We start from the raw sequence: 23,679 nt of genomic DNA, 5'->3' as shown, positions 1-23,679 counted from the left end.
ATTGAGGCTTGGCTAGTTTGGATAGCCAGGGTTAAACTTGGAAGGTCTCTTAAATGGCTGGCACACAACTGTGGTGTAACATTGAAATAACCACTCCAGCTCTGGTTGTGGGTAGAATGGCCACCCCTATTGCTGATCCACCAATCCATCCGGTGGGTTGGAGTCAGGCTGAGAGGGCTTAGAATGTTTTAAATCTTTACCTCTCACCTGATTTGACCTCACCTCTTTTGTGTGTTTAATATGACTCCCTATGTTGGGTACAAAAGAGGCAGGAATTCTGTACAACAAACCTTTACCTCAGTCATGGCAATTATTCTCAAAACAGAAAAACAAACAAGAGGACAATCTGCCTCAAATGATGAGAAGCAGGAGAAGTATCTACAAGGACTGAAGCAGGTGATCCAGAAGGACGGACAATGATTGTACACTGATAACTGTGTGGGAGTGAAATTCCATCCACAGGGATTCACAAACTTTGGCTGCACTCTGCATTTTATTATTTCTTGCAACATTACCAATTCCTTCCTCTGTGTAATAAAATCAGTGAACTCTGAAGAACTAAAACTGTAGCTTGCAAACTGTTAGTTGTCATTCTTAAAATTAGTAAATGTTAATATTACTTTATAGCTTCTGCTATACAAGTGTAAATATAATGAACTTCTGTGCTTCACATGAAGAACATCTAAAATACAAACCTGGAATATACTGCATTATCTATCTTGTATACTTTATTGGACATTGAAAATTCTAGCTATTTCATGGGAACAGTATTTATGGTAAAAAAAAATTTGGAAAATAAACAATAGGTAGGTATACTAGGAATGATGTGATAGTGCTGACATGTTACAGCCTGCTCTGAAGACAAAGAAGTCAAATTTTGGAAGAGTACCACCATGCATAACAGGTATTATTTTGTGCCTTTAGCCCACCAGCATTTCTACCCCTATATGATAGATGGTCAAAAACTGATTGGAAAGTAGGTAATAATGAAAGATCCAGTTGATTTATAGACTGATACAGTACAGAAAGAAGCCATTTGGCTTAAAGGCACTTCTGAGGTGAGGTCAAATCAGGTGAGAGGAAAAGATTTAAAACATTCTAAGCCCTCTCAGCCTGATTCCAACCCACTGGATGGATCAGCGGATCAGAGGTAGGGGGTGGCCATTCTACCCACAACCTGAGCTGGAGTGGTTATTTCAATGTTATACCACGGTTGTGTGCCAGCCATTTAAGAGACCTTCCAAATTTCAAAGACTGTTCTTTGAAAAAGTCAGCCTATTAGTCTCACTCCTCTGCTCTTTCTGGCTACATGCCACTATCCTTTTAATGTAGCCTTATATACCTGCTGTAGAACAGCTCTCTTGATCCTGTTGACCAAACCTTGACAGAATCTGAAGCTGCATATAAATTAGGACACTCCAAGATTATTGTCAGTATTATCTAAGCAAATGAATTAAGAAATCTGATACTAAACCTGTGTGTTTGTTCTCTCTGTTAGAGAATTCAGACTTATTTCCATAGTTCTGAACTTGTAAGAGAGATCAAATGTTAGGTTGCGAAGCTCATGAATTTCATCCTTCATTACTAGCAGACTGGAGACAGTAGATCCATTCAGTTTGTGCATAAGTTTATAAAGCCTAGACAGGTCCTGCAGAACGAACAGAAATATCAGTGTCAGTTAGACTTGGTCTGTTATTGATCAAAACATTGAGGTACAGTGCATTTTAAGTCAGCATTATCTGTACATTGGCAATGTCCACTTCAGTATAGTTCACAGTGTCTGTTTGTGGGTGAGGCCTTTGGTGCATTTTGATGTTCATAGAAGAGAAAGCAAATGCACCATTAGACTAATATCTACCTCAGTTCACTCTTCACCAACCATATCCATGCTGACCACCAAGTACCTTTCTATACTAATCCCATTTATCAGCATTTAGTCCATGACCTTCTATGCCTTGGTGATGTAAGTGTTTGTTCAGATGCTTCTCAAATGTTGTGACAGTACCTGTCTTAACCACCTTCTCAGGCAACGAATTCCAGATTGCAAACACCCTCTGGGGGAAAAATTTCTTCCACAGAACCCCACTAAACCTCTTACTCCTCACCTTGAACCTATATTCTTTTAGATACCTCTACTATAGGGAAAAGTTGCTTATTATCTACCCTATCTATGCTTCTAATAATTCTGCACACCTCTATCAGTTTCCCCCTCAGCCTCATCTGCTCCAAGGAAAGCAAAGCCAGCCCTGGTCACCATCCTGGTGAACCTTCTCTGCATCCCCTCCAGTACAATCCTTTCTATTGTATGGTGACCAGAACTGCACACAATATTCCAACTGTGGCCTAACTCATGTTTTATAAGGTTACACTGAGACCTCTCTGCTCTTGTATTCTATGACCTGATTACTGAAGGCAAACATACAATATGCCTTCTTCACCATTTTATCTACCAGTGTTGCTACCTCTAGGGATTTTTGTACAAGCACACCAAAGTCCCTTTGTTCCTCAGTACTCCCTAGGATCTTACCATTCATGTCCTACCCTTAAAATTAGACCCCTCAATATGCATCACCTCACACGAATCAGGTTTAAATTTCATCTGCCACCTCCCAGCCCAACTCAGCAGCTGATCAATATCACTCTGCAGCCTGAGATACCAACAACAAATGAATTTTCATGTCATCTGCAAACTTCATGTATATAACAAATAGCGAGGGCTCCAGTTCAGATGAAGGGTCTCAACTTGAAACATTGACTGTCCATTTCCCTCCACAGATGCAGCCTGACCCATTGAGTTCCTCCAGCTTCTTGTTCGTTGGTCTCAAAACAGATCCCTGTGATACACTGCTGATTGCAAGCTTTCATTCACAAAAGTAACCCTCTACCATCACCTTCTGACTCCTATTAACAAGCCAATTATGGATCTAATTTGGCAACTTGAATCATATCTACCTCTTGCTAAAATATTCTCTTCATGATCAGCTCCCATTAACAAGGTAAGACCAAGGTGAGTTTCCTCATGCCACAGAGATGCAGTAGCAGAAGTCAATTTTCTTACTTTTGTTTTCCGAAGAGTTGTCAAATGCTCAATTTTAATCTGAGTTTTCTGAAAGCAAATGCGTTCTCATGCATGACTAAGTGATCAATCTAAAAGAACTTGCAAGAAGGGCTCTTTGATTAACTGAGCAGCCACTTAACCAACACTATGAATATATTATGGACCAATCCCAAAGGAGTAACTCATTCCTTTCTTCTGTCTGTATCAGAACTGGCCATTTCTGTGTCTTCATTTTGGTTCAGTCTTTCTCTTTCTATTAGCACAGTCTGGTCAGCTGGGTGTGCCCGACCATCTTAATATTAGGAGCACATAACATGAACAAAGAAGCATGATGTGCTTCTAACTGCCATATTAAGTCATTTGGTCTTACCCTTTCAGATTCCCCATGTTCGACTCATCCCTCCCCCACCTACTGAAAACTAATTTGTTTCTCTTTCCCAGTTCTGACACAGAGCCTTGGCCCTGCAGTGTTAACTGTTTCTCTTTCCATAGATGCTGCCTGACCTGTTGAGTGTTTCAATTATTTTCTGTTTTTATGTAAGCAACTAGAAGAGACTACAAATTAATACCATCCCAACTCATTCAAGAACTAGCTAACTGAGAAAGTGAACTTCCTTTTTCTAAGGTAGTCCTTTGGGATCAAGGATGACCAGCTGCCATTCCAACCTTTTGGGTTCTGAGAAAACAGATGAGGCCAATGTGGGACCTGCAGATTCTTCCACAGATGAGCAAGGAGGTGCCTGATGGGAAGGGTTTGGGGGGGGGGGGGGAGGCTTAGAAATGGTGCTCCCCGAATGCTGTTTACACAGGACTGCTGTTTGCTCCATGTGTGGATTCAAGGTTCTCAATACCAACCCAAATGCTCCTTGTCCATTCCCACTTTGAGGAATCTTGTGTCATGGATTTTCAAGAGTCGGTGATTGTTGCATTTGTTAAGGAAGTTTTGAGCTCAGGTCGGAGTAGTGTTCTCCTTGGCCTCATGTGAAGTTTCCATGTTTGGGGCATACATGCTGCGGAAGAATGTGTACTGTTGCCTTGCTCCTTCAACTGATGTGTCCTCTCCAACATGCGTCACTCAGTGAGGTAATGTCAATGTCAAAGCATCTGCATTTCCAAGCTATGATAGAGGGCCAGGTCTGTCGCTGCTGGGATTTGAAAATGGTCCTGTCATTCTGGGTTCCTGAACCTCATATTGTGAAGTGGAAGTTGTGTCTGAGTGGTTTCTTTTAATGTGGGTACTTCTTGCACACTAGCTACCATACAGACTTGGTATCCAATGGCAAGGGGCACCATGATAACTGGAGATCAGGCTCTGTTCTTGGGTAGTAGTGCTCACATGTTAATGAATACGTGTTGGTGTTGGCCAGCATGTTCACACTGGCTCGCACCAAACCATGTCCCTGACCTCCAGTTCTGTCCGCATACTAAACTGTGTCACTGGCTCCTGGCTCCAGCCATAAATCTTAGCATGAGTCCCCAATTCCCAGCTCTGAACACACACCGAACTATGTTCCAACACCTGACTCCACCCACATGGCTACTGAAAAATCAATGACTCAGGAAGCCATGACCTTTCAATTAATGTAGGATTGATGTAAAATGACTGGTTGATGTTTGGTGTGGACTCGATGGGCCAAAGGGCCTGTTTCTCTGCTGTATCTCTCTATTCCTGTTTGTCAGCTTTGCCTAAGTGGTACGTACACACCCCTGAGTTCAAGTTATGGGTTCAATTCCCATTCATGTTTACCTTCAATTTAAAACAAATGATTATTCAACTGAGACTTGAGAACAGAACATTAGAGCTGTTATTCTGCAATTAAGGTGTTAAACTGAGACCCAATACGCCCTTTGAAAAATATATTCTCCTCAGGTATAATTTGAAGACATTCTGAAATTCTATCAATATTCCTTTCTCCATTTCACCAGAATATCACTTAGTCATTTATTGCATTGTTGGACGTGAAACCTAACCGTCCTCAACTCAATGCCGTTATATCTCCATATTATGATAGTAACTACCTATCAAAGATACCTCGCAGGCTCTGAAGTGGTTTATGCCATACCAAGGTTTTGAAGGTATTTAACATATGGTTCCACTTGTAGCACTAACATCTCTCATTTGTTTCAAATTAAAAAAAACATAGTCATTGATGCAGGAAGTCTAGGGGTGAATCAGTGGCCTGTATTTTACTGACAGTTTTTAACAAGGTCAGCTCGAGTAAGTTTGGGAGTCCCTTGTGAATGTCAAAGTCTCTATCTGCCCTCTGGGCTCTGTTTATAATATATCAGTGCTGGTGATTCAATTCAACCTAGCACAGGATTTACGGACCTGTTCACGTGAGTGGAGATTGTACAGCTGCCAGGTACAAATAAGCCAAGTTTGTCTTAATATTTTTAATTATTTAAAAATGAATTATTTAGGTGTATTCAGTGACTTTGTTAAAATTATTAAAGGTTTTTCCATATTTTAAAATTTATTTGTTGTATTTTAAAAGTTATTGCATTTAGAACAGAGGTGAATTGTTTCTGGAAGTCAGGGACAACAGCACTGATACATAGCAAAGTTGGATCAGGAAGTTACTGCCTGTCAAAGGTTTCCAGAGGAGTTTCATAGATGGGCTTGTGCTGGCTCACCAACATCACCTGATTACATTGTTCAAGGCTCATGAGCAGCCTCCAGGATGGTTTTAGCCAGCAAAACTGGATCTGGAACAGGTAAGTTCCAGACAATGGGGATTATCAATGTTGAATGCAGTAATATCTGGGCCAATAATTTTTAAAAATTATTTTAAATGTACCTACAAACATGTACTTAGTAAATAAAGGACCAAGTAGCCGCATTAGTCTACTTTATCACAAAAAAATTCTTTCATTTAGCAATTCACATGTTTTAGGTTACATAAAGGTTATTCTGAAGGTGGTGAATAATAAAGGTGCAGGCTTGCAGAAGCTTGATGCTGGTGACTATTTTTCATTTGATTAAATATTAATTAGAGACCACTTTTTCTCTAAATATGTATCTCTATGTCAGACTGTTTAGATGAAGGTAAATTTCTTATGTATGCTGGCTGCAGACTAAATTACAGTAATATTGCGATAGCTGACGCTGTAGGTGCTGCCACCACAGTCACTTTTAAATAGGGATTTGCAATTATTCAAACATCTTTGTCAATCATTTGTTTTTAACATCAATAAGAAATATCTTAAAAGGTCTATCAAATAACTTAAAGAAAACAGAAAACACTTTTTAATGAAGGATGAATTAGTTTTTTCTCAGAATTGCATGTACTGATTACAATGTATTTAGTAAAGCTGAACTAGTCTAGTCTTGTGCATCAAATTTTCTGTTCTTGCAAGATTTCCAATGCTTAAAATTTATTCCATAAACTAATGGTAATAAAATTAAAGGTGAAGTGCAAAAATGATGGCTAAATTTGTTACCTGGTTACCAGTTGGCTTGTTTTCTACCCAGTCATTTGATTCTTCACATCTAGCCTGCAGTGAATTCAGATTTTCTTTGAAGTGAATAATACTCTCTTGAATGATGTTAATCCTCTACAGATGGATTGGGTAAAAAAAAGAGAAATGAAAGCAAGACAAGATGCATCTAGTAAACGATTACAGATACAGAACTTTAAACTAATATACATAACATTATTTATAACAAGAGATGAAATAAACCCAATATTCCTTTCATAAATAATGAATCTGTTTTGTTTACAAATTCACTCTTGATCTTATCGACATTAATCTTAACCGCAAGGATTCTGTGACATACCTCATCAAATAGTCTCAGGACCAGGAGAAAAATGTAAACAAAGAAAGTATGCATTTCTGTCCTTCACAGTCATGGCTGATCCTTTAGACCATAAGACTATAAGACATTGGAGCAGAATTAGGCCATTTGGCCTATCGAGTCAGCTCTGCCATTCAATCATGGCTGATTTATTTTTCCCTCTCAGCCCCATTCTCCCCGTAACCTTTGATGCCCTTACTAATCAAGAACCTATCAACCGCTGCTTTAAGTATACCCAATGACTTGACCTCCACAGCCATCTGTGGCAATGAATTCCACAGATTCACCACCCTCTAGCTAAAGAAATGTCTCCTCATCTCTGTCCTAAAGGTATGTCCTTCTATTCTGAGGCTGTGCCTTCTGGTCCTAGACTCTCCCACTACTGAAAAGATCCTTTTCATGTCCATTCTAACCAGGCCTTTCAATATTTGGTAGGTTTCAATGAGATTCCCCCCCCTCCCCCCATCGTTCTAAACTCCAGTGAGTACAGGCCCGGAACCATCAAACACTCCTTATGTGTTATTTCATTCCCAGGATCATTCTCATAACCCTCCTCTGGACCCTCTCCAATGCCAGCACATCCTTCCTTAGATATGGGGCCCAAAACTGCTCACAATACTCCAAATGTGGTCTGACCAACACCTTATTAAGCCTCAGCACTACATTCTTGCTTTTATATTCTAGTCCTCTTGAAATGAATGCTAATATTGCATTTGCCTTTCTTACTACTGACTCAACCTGTAAGTTAACCTTTAGGGAATCCTGCACTAGGACTCCCAAGTCTCTTTGCACCTCTGATTTCTGAATTCGCTCCCCATTTACAAAATATTTTATGCCTTTATTCCTTCTACCAAAGTGCATGACCATACACTTCCTTACGCTGTATTCCACCTGCCACTTCTTTGCCCATTCTCCCAACCTGTCCAAGTCCTTCTGCAGACTCCCTGCTTCCTCCACACTACCTGTCCCTCCTCCTACCTTTGTATCATCCACAAACTTGGCCACAAAGCCCTCAATTCCATCATCTCGATCATTAACATATAATGTGAAAAGTAGCGGACCCAACACTGACCCCTGTGGAACACCACTAGTCACCAACCAGAATAGGGCCCCTTTATTCCCACTCTTTGCCTTCTGCCAGTCAGCCAATCTTCTATTCATGCTGGTACCTTTCCTGTAATACCATGGGCTCCTATCTTGTTTAGCAGCTTCGTGTGCAGCACCTTGTTAAAGGCGTTATGAAAATCCAAGTAAACAACATCCATTGACTCTCCTTTGTCTATCCTACCTGTTACTTCCTCAAAGAATTCCAACAGATTTGTCAGGCAAGATTTTCCCTTAAGGAAGCTATGCTGACTTTGGCCTATTTTATCATGTGCTTCCAAGTACTCTGAAACCTCATCCTTAATAATGGACTACCAATCACTGAAGTCAGGCTAACTGGCCAATAATTTCCTGTCTTTTGCCTCCCTCCCTTCTTAAAGAGTGGAGTGACATTTGCGATTTTCAAGTCCTCTGGAACCATTCCTAACTCTAGTCATTCTTGAAAGATCACTATTCATGCCTCCACAGTCTCTTTAGCTGCCTCTTTCAGAACTCTGGAGTGTAGTACATCCGATCCAGGTGACTTATCTACCTTCAGACCTTTCAGCTTCCCAAGCACCTTCTCCTTCGTAATAGCAACTACAATCTCTCAAATTTCTGGCACGTTACTGGTGTCTTCCACAGTAAAGACTGAGGCAAAATACCTATTCAGTTCGTCCACCATTTCTTTGCTCCCCCATTACTACCTCCCGAGCGTCATTTTCCAGTGCTCCGATGTCCACTCTTGCCTCTGTTTTACTCTTCATATATCTGAAAAAGGTTCTTGTATCCTCTATATTATTGGCTAGCTTACCATGTTTCATCTTTTCTCCCCTTCTTGCTTTTTTAGTTGCCTTCTTTTGGTTTTTAAAAGATTCCCAATCTTCTAGCTCCCCACTAATCTTTGCAATATTGTATGCCCTCTCTTTTGCTGTTACGCTGTCTTTGACTTCCCCTGTCAGCCACGGGTTGCCTCATCCTCCCTTTAGAATGCTGCTGCTTCTTTGGGATGAACTGATCCTGCATCTTCCAAATTACTCCCAGAAACTCCTGCCATTGCTGCTGTACCATCATCTCTGCTCGGGTCCCCTCCAATCACCTTTGGCCAGCTCCTCTCTCGTGCCTCTGCAGTTACCTATACTCAATCGTAATACCGATTTTAGCTTCTCCCTCTCAAGCTGCGGGGTGAATTCTATCATATTATGATCACTGCCTCCTAAGGGTTCTTTTACCTTAAGCTCCTTAATCAAATCTGGTTCATTCAAGAATCCAGAATTACGTTTTCCCTAGTGGGCTCGACTACAAGCTGCTCTAAAAAGCCATCTCGTAGGCATTCTACAAATTCCTTCTCTTGGGATCCAGTACCAACCTGATTTTAATCAATCAACCTGCATATTGAAATTCCCCATGACCACCAAAACATTGCCCTTTTTACATGCCTTTTCTATCTCCTGTTGTAATTTGTACCCCACATCCTGGCCACTATTCGGAGGCCTGTATACAACTCCCATCAGGGTCTTTTTACCCTTGCAGTTTCTTAACTCTACCCACAAGGATTCTACATCTTCTGATCCCATGTCACTTCTTGCTAAGTATTTGATTTCAGTTTTTACCAACAGAACCTTCCACCCCCTCTGCCCACCTGCCTGTCTTTACAATAGGATGTGCATCCTTGGATGTTTAGCTCCCAGCTGTGATCTTCTTTCAGCTGTGACTCTGTGATGCTCACAACGTCATATCTGCCAATTTCTAACTGCACTTTTAGCTCATCTACCTTATTTTGTATCCTGTGTCCATTGGACGTTTCAGTGAGATTCTCTCTCATTCTTCTAAACTCTGGTGAGTTGTACCAATCTCCCAACATATGATACAGCTGCTGTCTCAGGAATCAGGTGAACTCTCACAAAACTCCCTCAGTGAGATTCCTCCCAACAACCTGCTGCCCAAACCCAAACCCTCATCAATTTAATATGCTTGCTTCATTATGATCAGATCCCCCATTATATCAATAAATTCCCCACCAATCACCAATTGTCGATCTCCCTTCCACATTCAGAGTTTCCTTGGCTGTTCCAGATCAACTTCCAACTCCCCTGGTCAACTTCCCAAACTGCACAGTACCCACACTCCAAAGATCTCTGCCTCATCAGCAGGAAGCCTACCTGCTCTAGGTTTTTGAATTAACGTACCTAATGTACAACACTGCACGAAGATGAAAAACACCACGATGCTGGAGCAACTCAGCATCCATGGAGAAAAGCAGGCAGTCAACGTTGCTGCCTGCAACACGCTGCTGCCTGGCCGGCTGACTTCCTCCAGCATCATAATGTTTTTCATTTCAGCATTCCAGCATCTGCAGTCCTTTTTTTCCTCAAGTACAACACTGCACTTTGCTTCTGAAATTCATTTCTATATACTTTAATAGAATCGTATTTCAGAAGCAAGTTACAGTACTCAGCCCTTCACATAATGCATGTTTTTAGTCTGGGCAACCCAGGAGAAATTTCTACCTCTTCTGCCCATGTCTAGATCAGGGCTACTGCCTTTTAGATGAGATTTTTTTTTAATCCAAAATAAACTTTATTCATAATAAAAGACAAACTATATACAATAATAAAACAATAATAAAACAGTGCAAACCTTTACATTTGTGTACAGATCAATCATTAGTGTTACTTTTTACACAGACCACAGCGCTGATGCCACTTGTGTAGCTCCCTGGGATGACACCCCAATCCCATATTTACAATCTTTAAGAGGCTTCCTAGTCTGGCCCCGCCCCTCCCTCTCCTGTGGCAGAAGAAACCTAAACTGTCGTCCTTCCCCACCAAGCCCTTGCACTGGCTGCACCCAGAGTCAGTGCATCCCTCAGCACATACTCCTGCAGCCTGGAATGTGCCATTCGGCAGCATTCATTTTTTTAAAATTCAAAATAAATGTTATTCATAATAAAAGACAAACTATATACAATTACAAAACAGTGCAAACCTTTACATTCTTGTACAGATCATTCATTAGTGTTACCTTTTTATATAAAAAACAGCACTGATGCCACATGTGTGGCTCCCTGGAAGCTACCCGGTCCCATATTTACAATATTTAGGGGCTTTCTCGCCTGTCCCTGCCCCTCCCTCTCCAGTGGCAGAAGAACCCTAAACTGTAGTCCTACCCCACCGAGCCTTTGCGTTGGCTGCGCCCAGCTTCAGTGCGTCCCTCAGCACGTACTCCTGCAGCCTGGAATGTGCCAGCTGGCAGCATTCCCCTACCGACATCTCGCAGTGCTGGAAGACCAACAAGTTTCAGGCAGACCAGGGAGTGTCTTTCGCCGAGTTGATGACCCTCCAGCAGCAGCTGACGTCCATCTCTGTGTGTGTCCCCGGGAACAGCCCATAGATCAGAGAATCCTCTGTTACGCTGCTGCTGGGGATGAACCATGACAAGGACCCTTGTATCTTTCGCCACACCCTCCTCACAAACCTACAGCCCGCAAAGAGGTGGGCGACCGTTTCGTCCCCAGCGCAGTCCTCCCAGGGGCAGCGCGCGCCGGGAGTGAGGTTCCAACCATACAGGAAGGATCTGACTGGGAGGGGTCCCCAATGTCGCCCTCCTCCTGATGACCACCTTCGTCTGTGGCTGCATCAGGCTGTGCGTGGAACCCAAGTATGTGGGCACCAAGTGTCACGACATACCGAGGTTCTACCTGTCCTTGCTGTGGCGAAGGATAGGCCTGGCCCCATGGCCACACAGCGTCCCAGTCAGCTGGACGCTGCCGCGCGACCTGTCCTTCGTGGAAAAGTTCTTCCAGACCAATACCTTTGATCACAAGTCCATCAGGCAGTGGTCAGCACGGAATATCCTGCAGGCACTGCAGGAGAAGGACTCAATGGATACTGTGGGGTGCTTCCCTAAGCAGACTGTCCAGACCATCTGGCAGAATGTCTCACCACCAGAACATTCGGCAGCATTCACGTGAAACAGGAGACTATCTGCCTAATTGGCTGAATGTAACAAATTCCATGGCATTCTGAGTCACTCACTTAAACTGGTACAGCCATGAAGTAATGGTGGCCTCTATCTGTAATGTAAATTTTCTATGATTCAATAGTTTAAGGATTAAATTTTCATAATTAAAGACAAAGTTATTTTTGTTTAGTCAATTCCTCTGTTTTTGCACACCAGATATCTCTGCCTTGTCTTTTTTTAAAAATTTATTCATTTTTCCAGTAACTGGACAAGCCAATCCCTAATTTCCTTGACAAAGTGTTGGTGAACCAGCTTCCTGAACTACTGCAGTCCTGCTGGTGAAAGCACTCCAATTTATGCTTGGTAGCTTTGAGGTGTCAGGAATTGAGCATAAATCAGGAATGTAATGAAATGCTCTTCATTCATCTGGGTGAATGTAGCCCCAACAAAATCCAATAAGGTTGGCCACTCAGGACATGGACCTCACTTGATTTGTACCTTGCAAATGCTCAACCTCTGACCTGCTTATGTAGTCATACTAATTATGTGGCCAGCCCACTTGAGTTTCTGATAAATGGTGACCTCCAAGATGTTGATGGTGGAGCACCTAGAGGTGGTTATGTCACTGAATGTCAAGAGTAGGTGGTTAGATTCTCCCTGATTGGAGATGGTCATTGTCTGGCACTCTTGAGGCAGCAATGTTACTTGCCACATGTCAGCACGTGCCTGAATGCTGTCCAGATCTCATTTACTGAGAAGTTGCACGTGGAATGCAACAACGTGCAATTAGCAGGGAATAACCGCACTTCTGACCTCATGATGAAAGGTAGGTAATTGATGAAGCCAGTGAAGATGGTTTGGCATACAAGGCTGTAATCAGTCAGAATATACCATAATAGTTCCTGCAGAAACCATGATGGGGTAATAGTTCATTAAATTCCTTTAACTTCTACCATATGATTTAATTAATTGATAACACAGGACTTTTAGTTGTGAAATTATCTCCAATGTGCTAAGGCCTGAGGGGAGATTCAACAGAATGGTGTGTGTAAAACTGAACAGCTGTCTTTGTGTAAGCTGACTAATTTGTAGTGCATGAAAGATTCAGTCACTATTTAAATTTCTTGCAGTGAGACAGTGAACCAGAGGGAGGTTTGTGGTTGCTTTCTATTAGGCCGGCAATAAGAGAACTGCTGAAAAGAATATGAGGCGGGGAAGTTAGCTGTGTATACTGCCTCTGCGGGTGACTTCCCCTAAAGGGCCTCTATGACGCTGGTCTTCACTCTTCCAGAGGCCTGGCTGTAAAATAAACACAGTGTTAAACCAGATACCTGAACCACCAAAAATACAAGTGGTTGGGATGCCAAAATATTTGGAGTCTAGATACCACAAATGAAATGACTTCATTACAAAGTTACAAAGTGATTTCCCCTTTCCATTCTGTTCATGTCGCAGTATTGATATGCAATAAGCTTTTGTCATGACACACCTTGTCCAGTGCCTGTATTTCCAGCACATTGTACTCTGGTCTTCTGGTTGGGGCCCCATTTTTTGAAGTTCTGCCTTGCGAAATGGAGCCTTTAATCTCTTCAAACTGTAAAGCAGAGGGTATTGCAAAGGTCAAGGGAAAGTAATGCAGCCGGAATACATCAATTCATATGATTTGTCAAGGAAAAGATCAATGGAACAACCAGTAAGAATTAGAACAGACAGATTGGTTGAAAATACGAGATATTCTGGACTAGAATACTTTTGGTGCTGTGCCACCTTAGAGTTATAAGTGATGCTTAAACATCCAGTAGGGCAAAAAAAAATGTGCGTCCAGATGTTGTACCTAAAGGATCCTGGTTATGGGTTCAAGACCCGCACCAGAAGCAGGCCTCTCTGCATGAATAGAGGGAGCAAGTGTGGCTGCAGAGCCCCTTTATCAAATTGTTTAACAACTGACCACAGGAAAGACCCTCTGCGCTGTGATGAATCTTTTCATGCAGTTGGCACCCACTGATGTCCTTACAACATGTGTGAATATGCTACAGACTGAAAGGAATTGTTGATTCATCATCAACTCCATTGTTGTTATATCATGCAACAATTAAAATGGTGGAACGTGTGCGAAGTGGACTCTGGACTTTTTTATCTAGTGATTCCTACGATTCTACAGTGATATTAAGCTTATACGCTGTTTATTAGTGGGAATGAAGCAATATCTGAATGATTACTTTATTGGTATTGATGTCCTTTACCTAAATTAATGACTTTGAAGGCCAATGATTCCTGATGGCAACCACACCTAACCCACCCTTACCTTGCTAAATGTTTCAAAGCACTTCACACAATGAAATTCTCAGAGAACAGTGACTGTAAGCAAGGTACGGATGGCCTCTCTAGAATAAAAAGACTGTTAGCACATGCCTTTGATGTGGGGTTTGGGATTAGTTTTTCTTACCTCAAATAAAATGGTTCAAAATGTGCAAACAGTGATATTAGAGTCAGAGTCATAGAGCAATACAGCACAGATACAGGCCCTTCGTCCCAACCAGTCCATGCCGTCCATGGTGCCCACCCAGCTCATCCTAATTTCCTGTGTGCTTCATTGTTTATTGTTTCATAGTTTGTCCCTTGTCTACCTGTACTCACAGTCTGCAGCATGCATCTCCTGTTTAATAGTCATGAATTTCAAAGCAATGAGATGAAACCAGCTATTATAGAAACCTCCCAATCTATACATTAAACAATTCCTAAAGATTTCAGCACATGAAACTAGTTTTACAGAATTGTCTCAGAGAGTGATTTCATAATGGAAAGATATTATTCAGCGACCTCACTGTACCTCTCCTGTTTCACTTCTGAAACCTCAGCCCTCTGTTTAGTCACTGCCTCTAAGCCGTTTCTCTGCTTTGTTGCTTTCAGTTGCTCATGTTGAATCTTTATGTCTGCTTGTATCTCTTGTTTCTCAATGCATCTTATCCTTCTCTGGCTGCACATATATTGAGTCTCACCTGATATCTTGGTTGCCTTTAATTTCCCTTTATTGTCTCTCCGTGCTCCTCCTGTGTTTCCGCTTCCTGGGCTCAACATATTAATGCAATCACAAAGGCGGCACACCAGGGGTCTCCTTCATTATGGATTTGAGGAGATTTGGTATTTCACTAAAGACTCTTGCAAATTTATATAAATGTAGAGTGGAGAGCATTTTGACTGGTTACATCACAGCCTGCTATAGAGGCTCCAATGCACAGGATTGTAAGAGGCTGCAGAGAGTTATAGACTCAGTCAGCTCCATCACGGGCACAACCCTCCCCACCATCGAGGACATCTTCAAGAGGTGATGCCTCAAAAATGTGGGATCCATCATTAAGGACCCTCAGCATCTGGGCCATGCCCCCTTCTCATTACTACTATTAGGGAGGTGGTACAGGAGCCTGAAGACCCACACTCAATGATTTAGGAACAGCTTCTTCCCCTCCGCCCTCAGATTTCTGAACGATCCATGAACACTACCTTGTTATTCCTTCTTCTTGTGCTATTTATTTTTGTAATTTATAATAATTTATGCCTTTGCACTGTACTGCTGCTTCAAAATAACTAATTTCACATCATATAAGTCAGTGATAATAAATCTGTTTCTGATTCATTTTCCACTAGACGCATTATAGCCTTCCAGACTCAACAGTGAATTCAACAATCTCAGATCATCAGCCAGTTCAGCTTTGAGTCTCACAATTCCAGTATCCAGTTTCTTTTCTCTCTCCTCTTTGGGTAATTTCAGATTTCATTCATTCATCCCCCTCATATTTACAACTCCCCCAAACTGATCTTTTGTTATTCACTGGCCTCCTTTTAATCAGCACCACCACTACTTGTGTCATTAAATCACTCCTATTTCTTTACTTCTGGCACCACAGTCCTCCATATGGTCTCTGCCTCCAAACTGTTTCATTGGTTTCCACTCTCTGACTGAACTTACAGTTTGTTCTCTCTGCACCTCTGCTCCCACTTCCCTCTTCCATTTTCAGCAAACTTTAACCTTGACTTGTTTCTAACTTTTTCCAGTTTTGATTAAAAATTATTACCCTGAAATATTTTTTTCACCATCCACAAGGTAGGCCACCTTAAATCTCCCCCGGATGGTAAATGGTAGAATCTGGGGCGGGGGCGGGGGGTGGGGGGAATTGATGAGAATGTGGGGAGAATAAAATGTGACTGGTGTAGGATTAGTGTAAATGGGAAAATCAACGACAAAGGGTCCTCGACCTGAAACATTAAGTCTGGTTTTCTTCCCACGGCTATGACTGGACCTGCTGAGTGTTTCCAGCATTTTCTGATTTTATTTTGGTGTAAAGGGGTACTTGATGGTCAGCACAGACTGTGTGACCACAGGGCCTATTTCCTTACTGTATGACTCGATGACTCTAACTGCTGCCTGACCTGCTGAGCATTTTAGGCATTTTCTGTTTTTCTTTCAGATTTCCAGCATTTGCACTTTTATTTTTTGTTTTTGGAGACTATGATAGTTGATCATTTAAACTGAATTATACCCAACCCACACATTAATTTGTTTCAGACTTTTCCTGTTCATATGTGAACTGGGAGTTAACCTGGTCCCTAGCCATCATTAACTTGGTTTTTCTCTCTCCAGAGATGCTGTGTTGAGAATAACCAGCATTCTCTGCTATTTCGGATTATGAGCAACTGCTTCATTCTGCATCTCTCGGTTTCAGCATTCCTTTTTCCTTCTTTACTGCCCCTGTGTATCATCTTCTGGACATTCTTCCAGTCATTGTGATTAACAAGCTTTTATCACCACTCTTAGCTGGCTTCAAAGCACCTTTGTCACGTGGACAGTCTTGAACTCACAGACATTCCCCTTGTTCTCCGTGATGTAAAACACACACGTTTTCTCACTTCACTCTGATGAAAAGTCATTGATATAAAAAGTTAATTCTCTTTCTATAGATATCCACAGCTGTTGCCTGCTCTGCTTTATATTTCCAGTTTTTATTCAAAAGTTTAGAAGAGTGATTGTTTTTCTAGTCTCTTACCATAACTACATTAAAGCTCTGAATGCTTTTTGGCCTCAAAAATCAATCTAGCAGTTGGGAACCCAAATCTGAACATCTTATTCCAGCTGCAACCTAGTCAATGATTTATATTTTACATAGTTTATGGAAATTACCTTCTTATATGGATCCTCAAGTTTGTATTTTAAGTTTGCATTTCCATCCACTTTGTTGCCTTCACCATGAAGCTTTTTGTCAATTTGTTGACTGGCTTCTAATGAACATTAACATAACAGACAAAGACAGATTTAGCATCTCTTAAGAAATACAGTGTAATCATGCAGCAAAGGAAATATCAATTATGTACCATTGTGATCTGAAAAATTGTAGAGTGCTTTCAGCACTTTTAGCAGTCAACTTTTATATTTATGACCAAAGATATACAAGGTAAAGGTGACTCAAAGAGACATATTTACCTTCTAAAGTTTAATTTTGAAACCAGAACCCAGCAGTCTGCAACCTGTAGGCCGGTTCATTGATGTGTGAATTATCAGGACCTATTTGCCTGATTGTAGAAGCTGCTGTTCATTTTTTTGTTCAGACCAGAAACTTATATTTAGTTTTCAGCTTCAAGAGGGAATTGCCAACAAAAAGCTTGTTGAAAGAAGAACACATTGAATTAGGAAAGTGAGGTAAAGAGTCAAAGAAGTAATGGAAAGGAATTCTTGAGCTTTAGGTCTTGGTAGTTAAAGGAAGGTCACCGGTGATGAAGAGATCATGCTTGGGATGGGGATAAGGTCAGAATAGAAGTAATGGGATTGGAAGGAATTGCTGTCATTAAGAAGGATGAGACCATGGTGTGATTTGAAAATAATGATGAGAATTTTAAAACAAGGCATTAGTTAACTGAGAACCAAGGTGCAAAAGTGAACATTTGATATGTAAATCAAAGTTAACTATAAATGAGCTGTCGGAATTGTTGAGAAGTGCAAGCCAATTCTCAAGGCTGAACCATCAAGGGAGCTTTGTTCTATGAGCACTCACTCACATTACTTAAAAGCAGAAAATGCTGGAAATGCAACAGTTTGGGAAAGTTCAAAGTTCAGAGCAGTTCAAGAAAGGAATGGAGTTAATGCTTCGGTTCTATGATCCAAAATGTGAACAGTTTTCCCCCCACAAATTCCACTTGAAGTGTTAAGTCATTCAGTGTTCTCTGCATTTATTTCTGATTTCCAGTGCCCACAATGTTTTGCTTTTATTGCTTCAATTAAAAAGTGCTGACAGCTCCATTAATCTGGAAAATATGTGATATCATTTCACCTGAGGTGTCAAAGCTAAATTACCTATCAGAATGTTGGGTGACTACTGTTCGCACCTATTTAAGCAACTCTTAGAAAAGGTCAATCTTAAACGTCTGACCTTTGGATTTGTTTGATCAAAGTAAACATAAACATACAATTGAACGACAGCCAAAAAGCTCCCAGTTCCTTTGTTTGCACAGGGAATAACTGACTGAGATAACAGACTTGCGGTTAATCTCCCATAGATGGAAAGTCATTGAACAGAACTACAATGATGTTAGGAAAAAATAGCATCTTGCAGACCAAGTATTTATGTCCAGCTCCTGGTACTTATCTACTTCTGCATGATTATCTTATAAATGACTGGATTCTATTAGCCAACTGTGGCAGTTCTGAACGGAATCTCTGACGTTTAGTTATTTAAACATCTGTAAGTCATGAACACCTGTGCTGCCAAATGCTTAAGTCCCAGTTCTTCAAATCTGTCAGTTCACACTGCTATTGAACTCAATGCGGAGAATCCAGTGTTGTGCTTCATCCTGCTGAGATTCACAGATCTTAGGGTAAATAGGCATTGTGTTTGGCATGGATGAGTTGGGCTGAAGGGCCTGTTTCTCTACTGTACAAGTCCATGATTCTAACTTGTGCCAGGTTCGATAGAGTCATAGAGCCACTCTGCTTGAAAGTAGACACTTTGGGCTACTGAGTCCATACCGACCTTCAAGCATCCATTTATACTCCTTTATTCTCCCAACATTCCCATCAACTCCCACCACCACCCTCCACCCCCCAACAAGCACTCACCAAGATTTTACCACTCACCTACACTAGAGGTGTAATTTACCATGGCCAGTTAACCTATCACATGCCTCTGGGATGTGGAAGGCCACTACTGGAGTTCCTGGAGGAAACCTGTGTGGTCACAGGGAGAAGCTGGAAACTCCTCACAGACAGCATTGGAGGGCAGGATTGAACCTGGAACTGTGGAAACAGCAGCTCTGCTAGCCATGCAGACAGAGTTCAAGGCCTTATTTATTTCACTGAACAATGAAGGGCTGTGGCAGAAGCAGCAAAGGACAAATAACTTTTGTAAAAACTATTTTGCTTTGATTTAAATATTTTGAGTATTTGGTTATCTTTATTTAACTTTATTTTTAAAAATCAGTCTTATTTTAAAATTACCTATTTCATTTTACTATTTTTATAAGCCCCCACATGTCAGATATATTTACTATCTATTAAAAATTATTTTAGACCTTTATAGTTGACACACAAACATACGAATGAGTAGCAGGAATAGGCTACTTGGCACATCAAGCCTGTTCTGCCATTCAATATGATCTGACTGTATTCCAATCTCTGACATCGATTTCTTTAACATCAGGTAACCTCACCCCTTCTTTTTCTCCCCCCACCCCCACTCCTTTGTCTTCCCTTATTCCTGTGGCTCCCTTTCCCCGCCTTTATGACCTGCCCATCTCCTCTCCTCCCCTCCTCCAACCTTCATTCCATGGACCACTGCCCTCTCCGACTGGATTCCTCCTTCTTCAGCCCTTTGACTCTTCTATCTATCACCTCTCAGCTTATTACATCTTCTCCCCCCTCCTCCACCCACCTACCTTACCCCTTTCATCTGGACTCGCCTATCACTTGAACTCACCTATCACCTGCCTGCATCTGCTCCTCCCCCTCCCCCCCACCTTCTTATCCTGGAGTCTGCCCTCTTCCTTTCCAGTCCTGATAAAGGGTCTCGGCCTGAAACATCGACTGTTTATTTCCCTCCATAGATGCTGCCTGACCTGCTGAGTTCCTCCAGCACTTTTTGTGTATTGCTCCAGATTCCAGCATTTGCAGAATTTTTTTTTGTCTTCTAATCTCTGCTATCCTGTACACTGGCAGTAACCTTTCACCCTCTTGTTTATCAAGTGTCCATCTTTGCCTACTTTAAAAATATTAAAAGACTCTGCTTCTACTGCCTTTTGACAAAAAGAGTTCCAAAGACTCACAACCTTATGAAAGAAAATATTTGCCTCTTTTCTGTCTTGAATGGGTGACCTCTTATTTTTCAATGATAACCTTTTGTTTTAGGTTTCTCCCACAAAAGAAAACATCCTCTTCATATCCACTTTGCGAGGACCCCTCAGGATCTTATCTCATTCAATCAAGATATCACTCACTCCCCATAACTCCAGGGAATGCAAACCTGTCCTGTCTTTTCTCACCAGGCACCATGCCCTTTCCAGGTACTTTTCTAGTAAACAGAGTTCCAAGTTAATCTCTCACAACCTGAAAGCTGTTTCTGGGTGGGGTCCTGTCAACTGTCAGGGATGATTTGGGGAGGGCCTCTTCACTGCTTCTGTAAACCCCGTTGCAGTCCAACGCATGCTTTTGACATTTCACACCAGTCTGACAGGTCTTCCTTTTCTGACTGGGTAAACACAGGGTTTCTGGGTGGGAGGACCAGAGCCAGCAAGATCTGATCCAAAAGCTTGCTGTTTTATCCTGAATTAAATGATATGGTACTTACTGCTTTTCAGAGTGGACTGGAGTGAATGGCAAACAACCCACTTGCTCTCCTCCGCATTATATTATCTGCTTGTTTTTGTCATGCCACAAACTAAATCTGCTGGGGGATAGCCCAAATCCAATAACTGGTATTACCTGTTAATTAATTCTTAGTTTCAATGTATTAAGGATATTCTATTTGACCTGAGTACACAGGTAGCATTAGTTAAAATTAGTGATGTTGTGACTTTGCTTCATCTGCAGTGTCACACTATATCCCATAGTGCCACAGGATTGTAGGCTTCTAATTACTTAATCAATCAATACTGCATAAGTGTGTGAGAATATAAACAAGAATGGGAAGTATTCACATAGAAAAGAAACTGAACCTTTAATGCAATAAAGGATGTGCGTATATCTCCAAAGTACATGGCAATCAAACAGTTTAGCATTGGTTACAGTTGCATATAAATGTATAATCACCATCCTCTCTAAAGTCCAGCAAACTTAACAACAGAACATTGCTGTTACACTCCTTTGAAATCGATAACCATCACTGGCTCAATGAGTTATCTGTCTTCACTTTGTCATCTTGTAATTTAACCATCATTTTCTTGTGTTTTTCATGCAAGTTATCTCATAAAAGACCCTTTACATTGCCTACACAGTAAATAAAGCTCCATTGATTAATCCAGTACAAGGGAACAATAGTACCCTTCTACTCAAAGCAGCTCTCAGATATCACCCTACTCATACAGCCTGAGCTCTGTGGGACTGCAGAACAATTGACCCCACCTGAATCCAACATTTTCTTTGTAGCCAAGTAACAGAGCTAAAATCAAGGTTTCTGTAATAGAGCCTTACAAGTATATAGAAGTGTTAATCTATCTTGGGTGCCTTCTCATTTAGGTCAATACTCAGAACCAGGCTTGTTTTTTCCCTTATAATAGTCCAGCAACACTATGTTGCTGTTAAATGGGATTCACTAATGACTACATGAGCTGTTATAGATCCTATCTTTTATTAATGGAAAAAACTAAACCGCAAATGCTGGAAATCTGAAATCCTGAAGATGCTTAACAAGTCAGGCATTATCTGTGGACAGAGAAACAGATTTATGTCTCAGGTTAACCCAACGCATCTATAGAGAGACCTATAACATTAATTTGTTTCTCCTTCCTCCAGAAATATTGCTTGCCCTGCTGAGCATTCCTAGAATTCTCTTTTATTTCAGACTTCCATCGAAAAGAATGCAGATCCTGGAAATTTGACGCAAAAACAGAAAATGCTAGAAACACACAGTGCTGCTGAAGTGTCTTCAACCTAATCTGTTAACTCTGTTTCTCTTTCTGCAGATTCTGCCTGATGCCTTGAGTGTCTCCAGCAGTTTCTGTTTGTGCTGCAGTCTGCAGATCAAGCATTTTTTCCCTTTTTATTGCCCTCACTCATTTCCCTCTATTCACACACTGCCAGGCAGCTCAGCTATGACTAACAAGCGATCATCACCTATGTTTAGTCAGCAAGAAATGCAGTTGTATCACTAGGACATCTCTGGTCTCCACCCTAGCACAGACATTCCTTTTGTTCTGTCCACCTTTCACCTCTCTACAGCTAAAAGCTCACTTCTCCAGTTCCGATGAACGATCACTGACTTGAAATATTATCCTGTTTCTCTCTCCAGAGATGTGCCCTGCCTGCTGAGTCGTGTCAGAGTCATACAGCACGGACACAGGCACATCCATACTGATCAGAGGGCACCCATCCATATAAATACCATCTTCCAGCACTTGGCCTGTAGCCATCCATGCCGAGGTAATCCAAATACTCATCTAGACACTTCTTAAATGCAGTCAGTGACTCTGCTTCCACCACTCTCTCAGGCAGTGAATGCTCATCACTCTCTGGGTGAAAATGGTCCCCCCTCAGTTCCACTCAAAATCCTTTCACTCTTGCCTTAAATCTATGTCCTCTAGTTTTATCTACCTATATGGGAAATTTTTTGTGCAGTCTACTTTATCGATACCCCTCATGATTTCATTTACCTCAATCATGTCCCCTTTTAATCTCCTCTATTCCAAGGAGAACAAACCCAGCTTCTCAAGTCTCTCCTCATAACTGAAATGGTTCATCCCAGGCAACATCCCAGTGAATCCCCTCTGCATCCTCTCCAGCGCCATCATATGGTTCCTAGAGTATGATGACCAGAACTGCATGCAGTGCTCCAGCTGAGGTCTGACAAATGTTTTATAAAGATGGAGCATAACCTCCCAGCATTTGTACTCCATTCCCTGACTAATGAAGGCCAACATTCCATATGCTTTCTTAACCAGGTTATCTACCTGCGCTGCCACCTGCAATGATCTTTGGACTTATACAGGCCAACACTTGTACTTTCCTCTGTTCCTCAATACCTCCTAGGACCCTACCATTCATGGTGTATGTCCTAGTCTCATTAGTACTCACCAAGTGTATCACCCTTACACTTATCTGGATTAAACTCCATCTGGTATTTCTCAGCCCATTTCAACAACACATCAATGTCACTCTGTAGCCTAAGACGACCCACCACATTGTCAACAATTCTACCAGTCTTAATGCCATCTGCAAATTTACTGATCATTCCTGCTACTTCCACATCTACATCATGCATGTATATTAAAACAGTAACTGTCCCAGCACCAATCCTTGTGGAACACCACTAGTCACAGGTATCCAATCACAAAAGCAACCCTCTACTCTCACCCTCTTCTATTGATAGGTCAATTTTGGATCCAACTTGTCAAGTTGCCCTGGATCCCATGGGTCCTAACCTTCTGGACCAATGTCCCATACAGGACCTTGTCAAAGGCCTTACTGAAGTCCATGCAAACCAGATCTACTGCATTGCCCTCATCAAAATACGTTATTTCCTCTTCAAAGAAATATGTCCAGCACTTTCAGCTTTTATTTCTTTAATTAGCTTTCTTAAATTAG

General features: G+C 41.5%; 1 protein-coding gene across 2 annotated transcripts in view; it reads right to left on the bottom strand.

Moving 5' to 3' along the window:
- The window catches only part of LOC127567475 (EF-hand calcium-binding domain-containing protein 14-like), a 64,744-nt gene that overhangs the window by 28,348 nt on the left and 12,717 nt on the right, over positions 1 to 23,679 (bottom strand). For both annotated transcript variants that reach the window (XM_052010433.1, XM_052010434.1), the window contains exons 3-6: positions 17,077 to 17,174; positions 13,390 to 13,494; positions 6,500 to 6,613; positions 1,475 to 1,648 (exon numbers count right to left, since the gene is read on the bottom strand). In XM_052010433.1, coding sequence (XP_051866393.1) covers positions 1,475 to 1,648; positions 6,500 to 6,613; positions 13,390 to 13,494; positions 17,077 to 17,174 — 491 coding nt within the window. The remainder of the gene's footprint in view (positions 1 to 1,474; positions 1,649 to 6,499; positions 6,614 to 13,389; positions 13,495 to 17,076; positions 17,175 to 23,679) is intronic.

This window comes from Pristis pectinata, chromosome 2 (assembly GCF_009764475.1).
Source record: "Pristis pectinata isolate sPriPec2 chromosome 2, sPriPec2.1.pri, whole genome shotgun sequence".
Classification (NCBI taxonomy): domain Eukaryota; kingdom Metazoa; phylum Chordata; class Chondrichthyes; order Rhinopristiformes; family Pristidae; genus Pristis; species Pristis pectinata.
The sequence above is the reverse complement of the archived record's forward strand: the minus strand, read 5'-3'. Positions and strand labels throughout refer to the sequence as shown.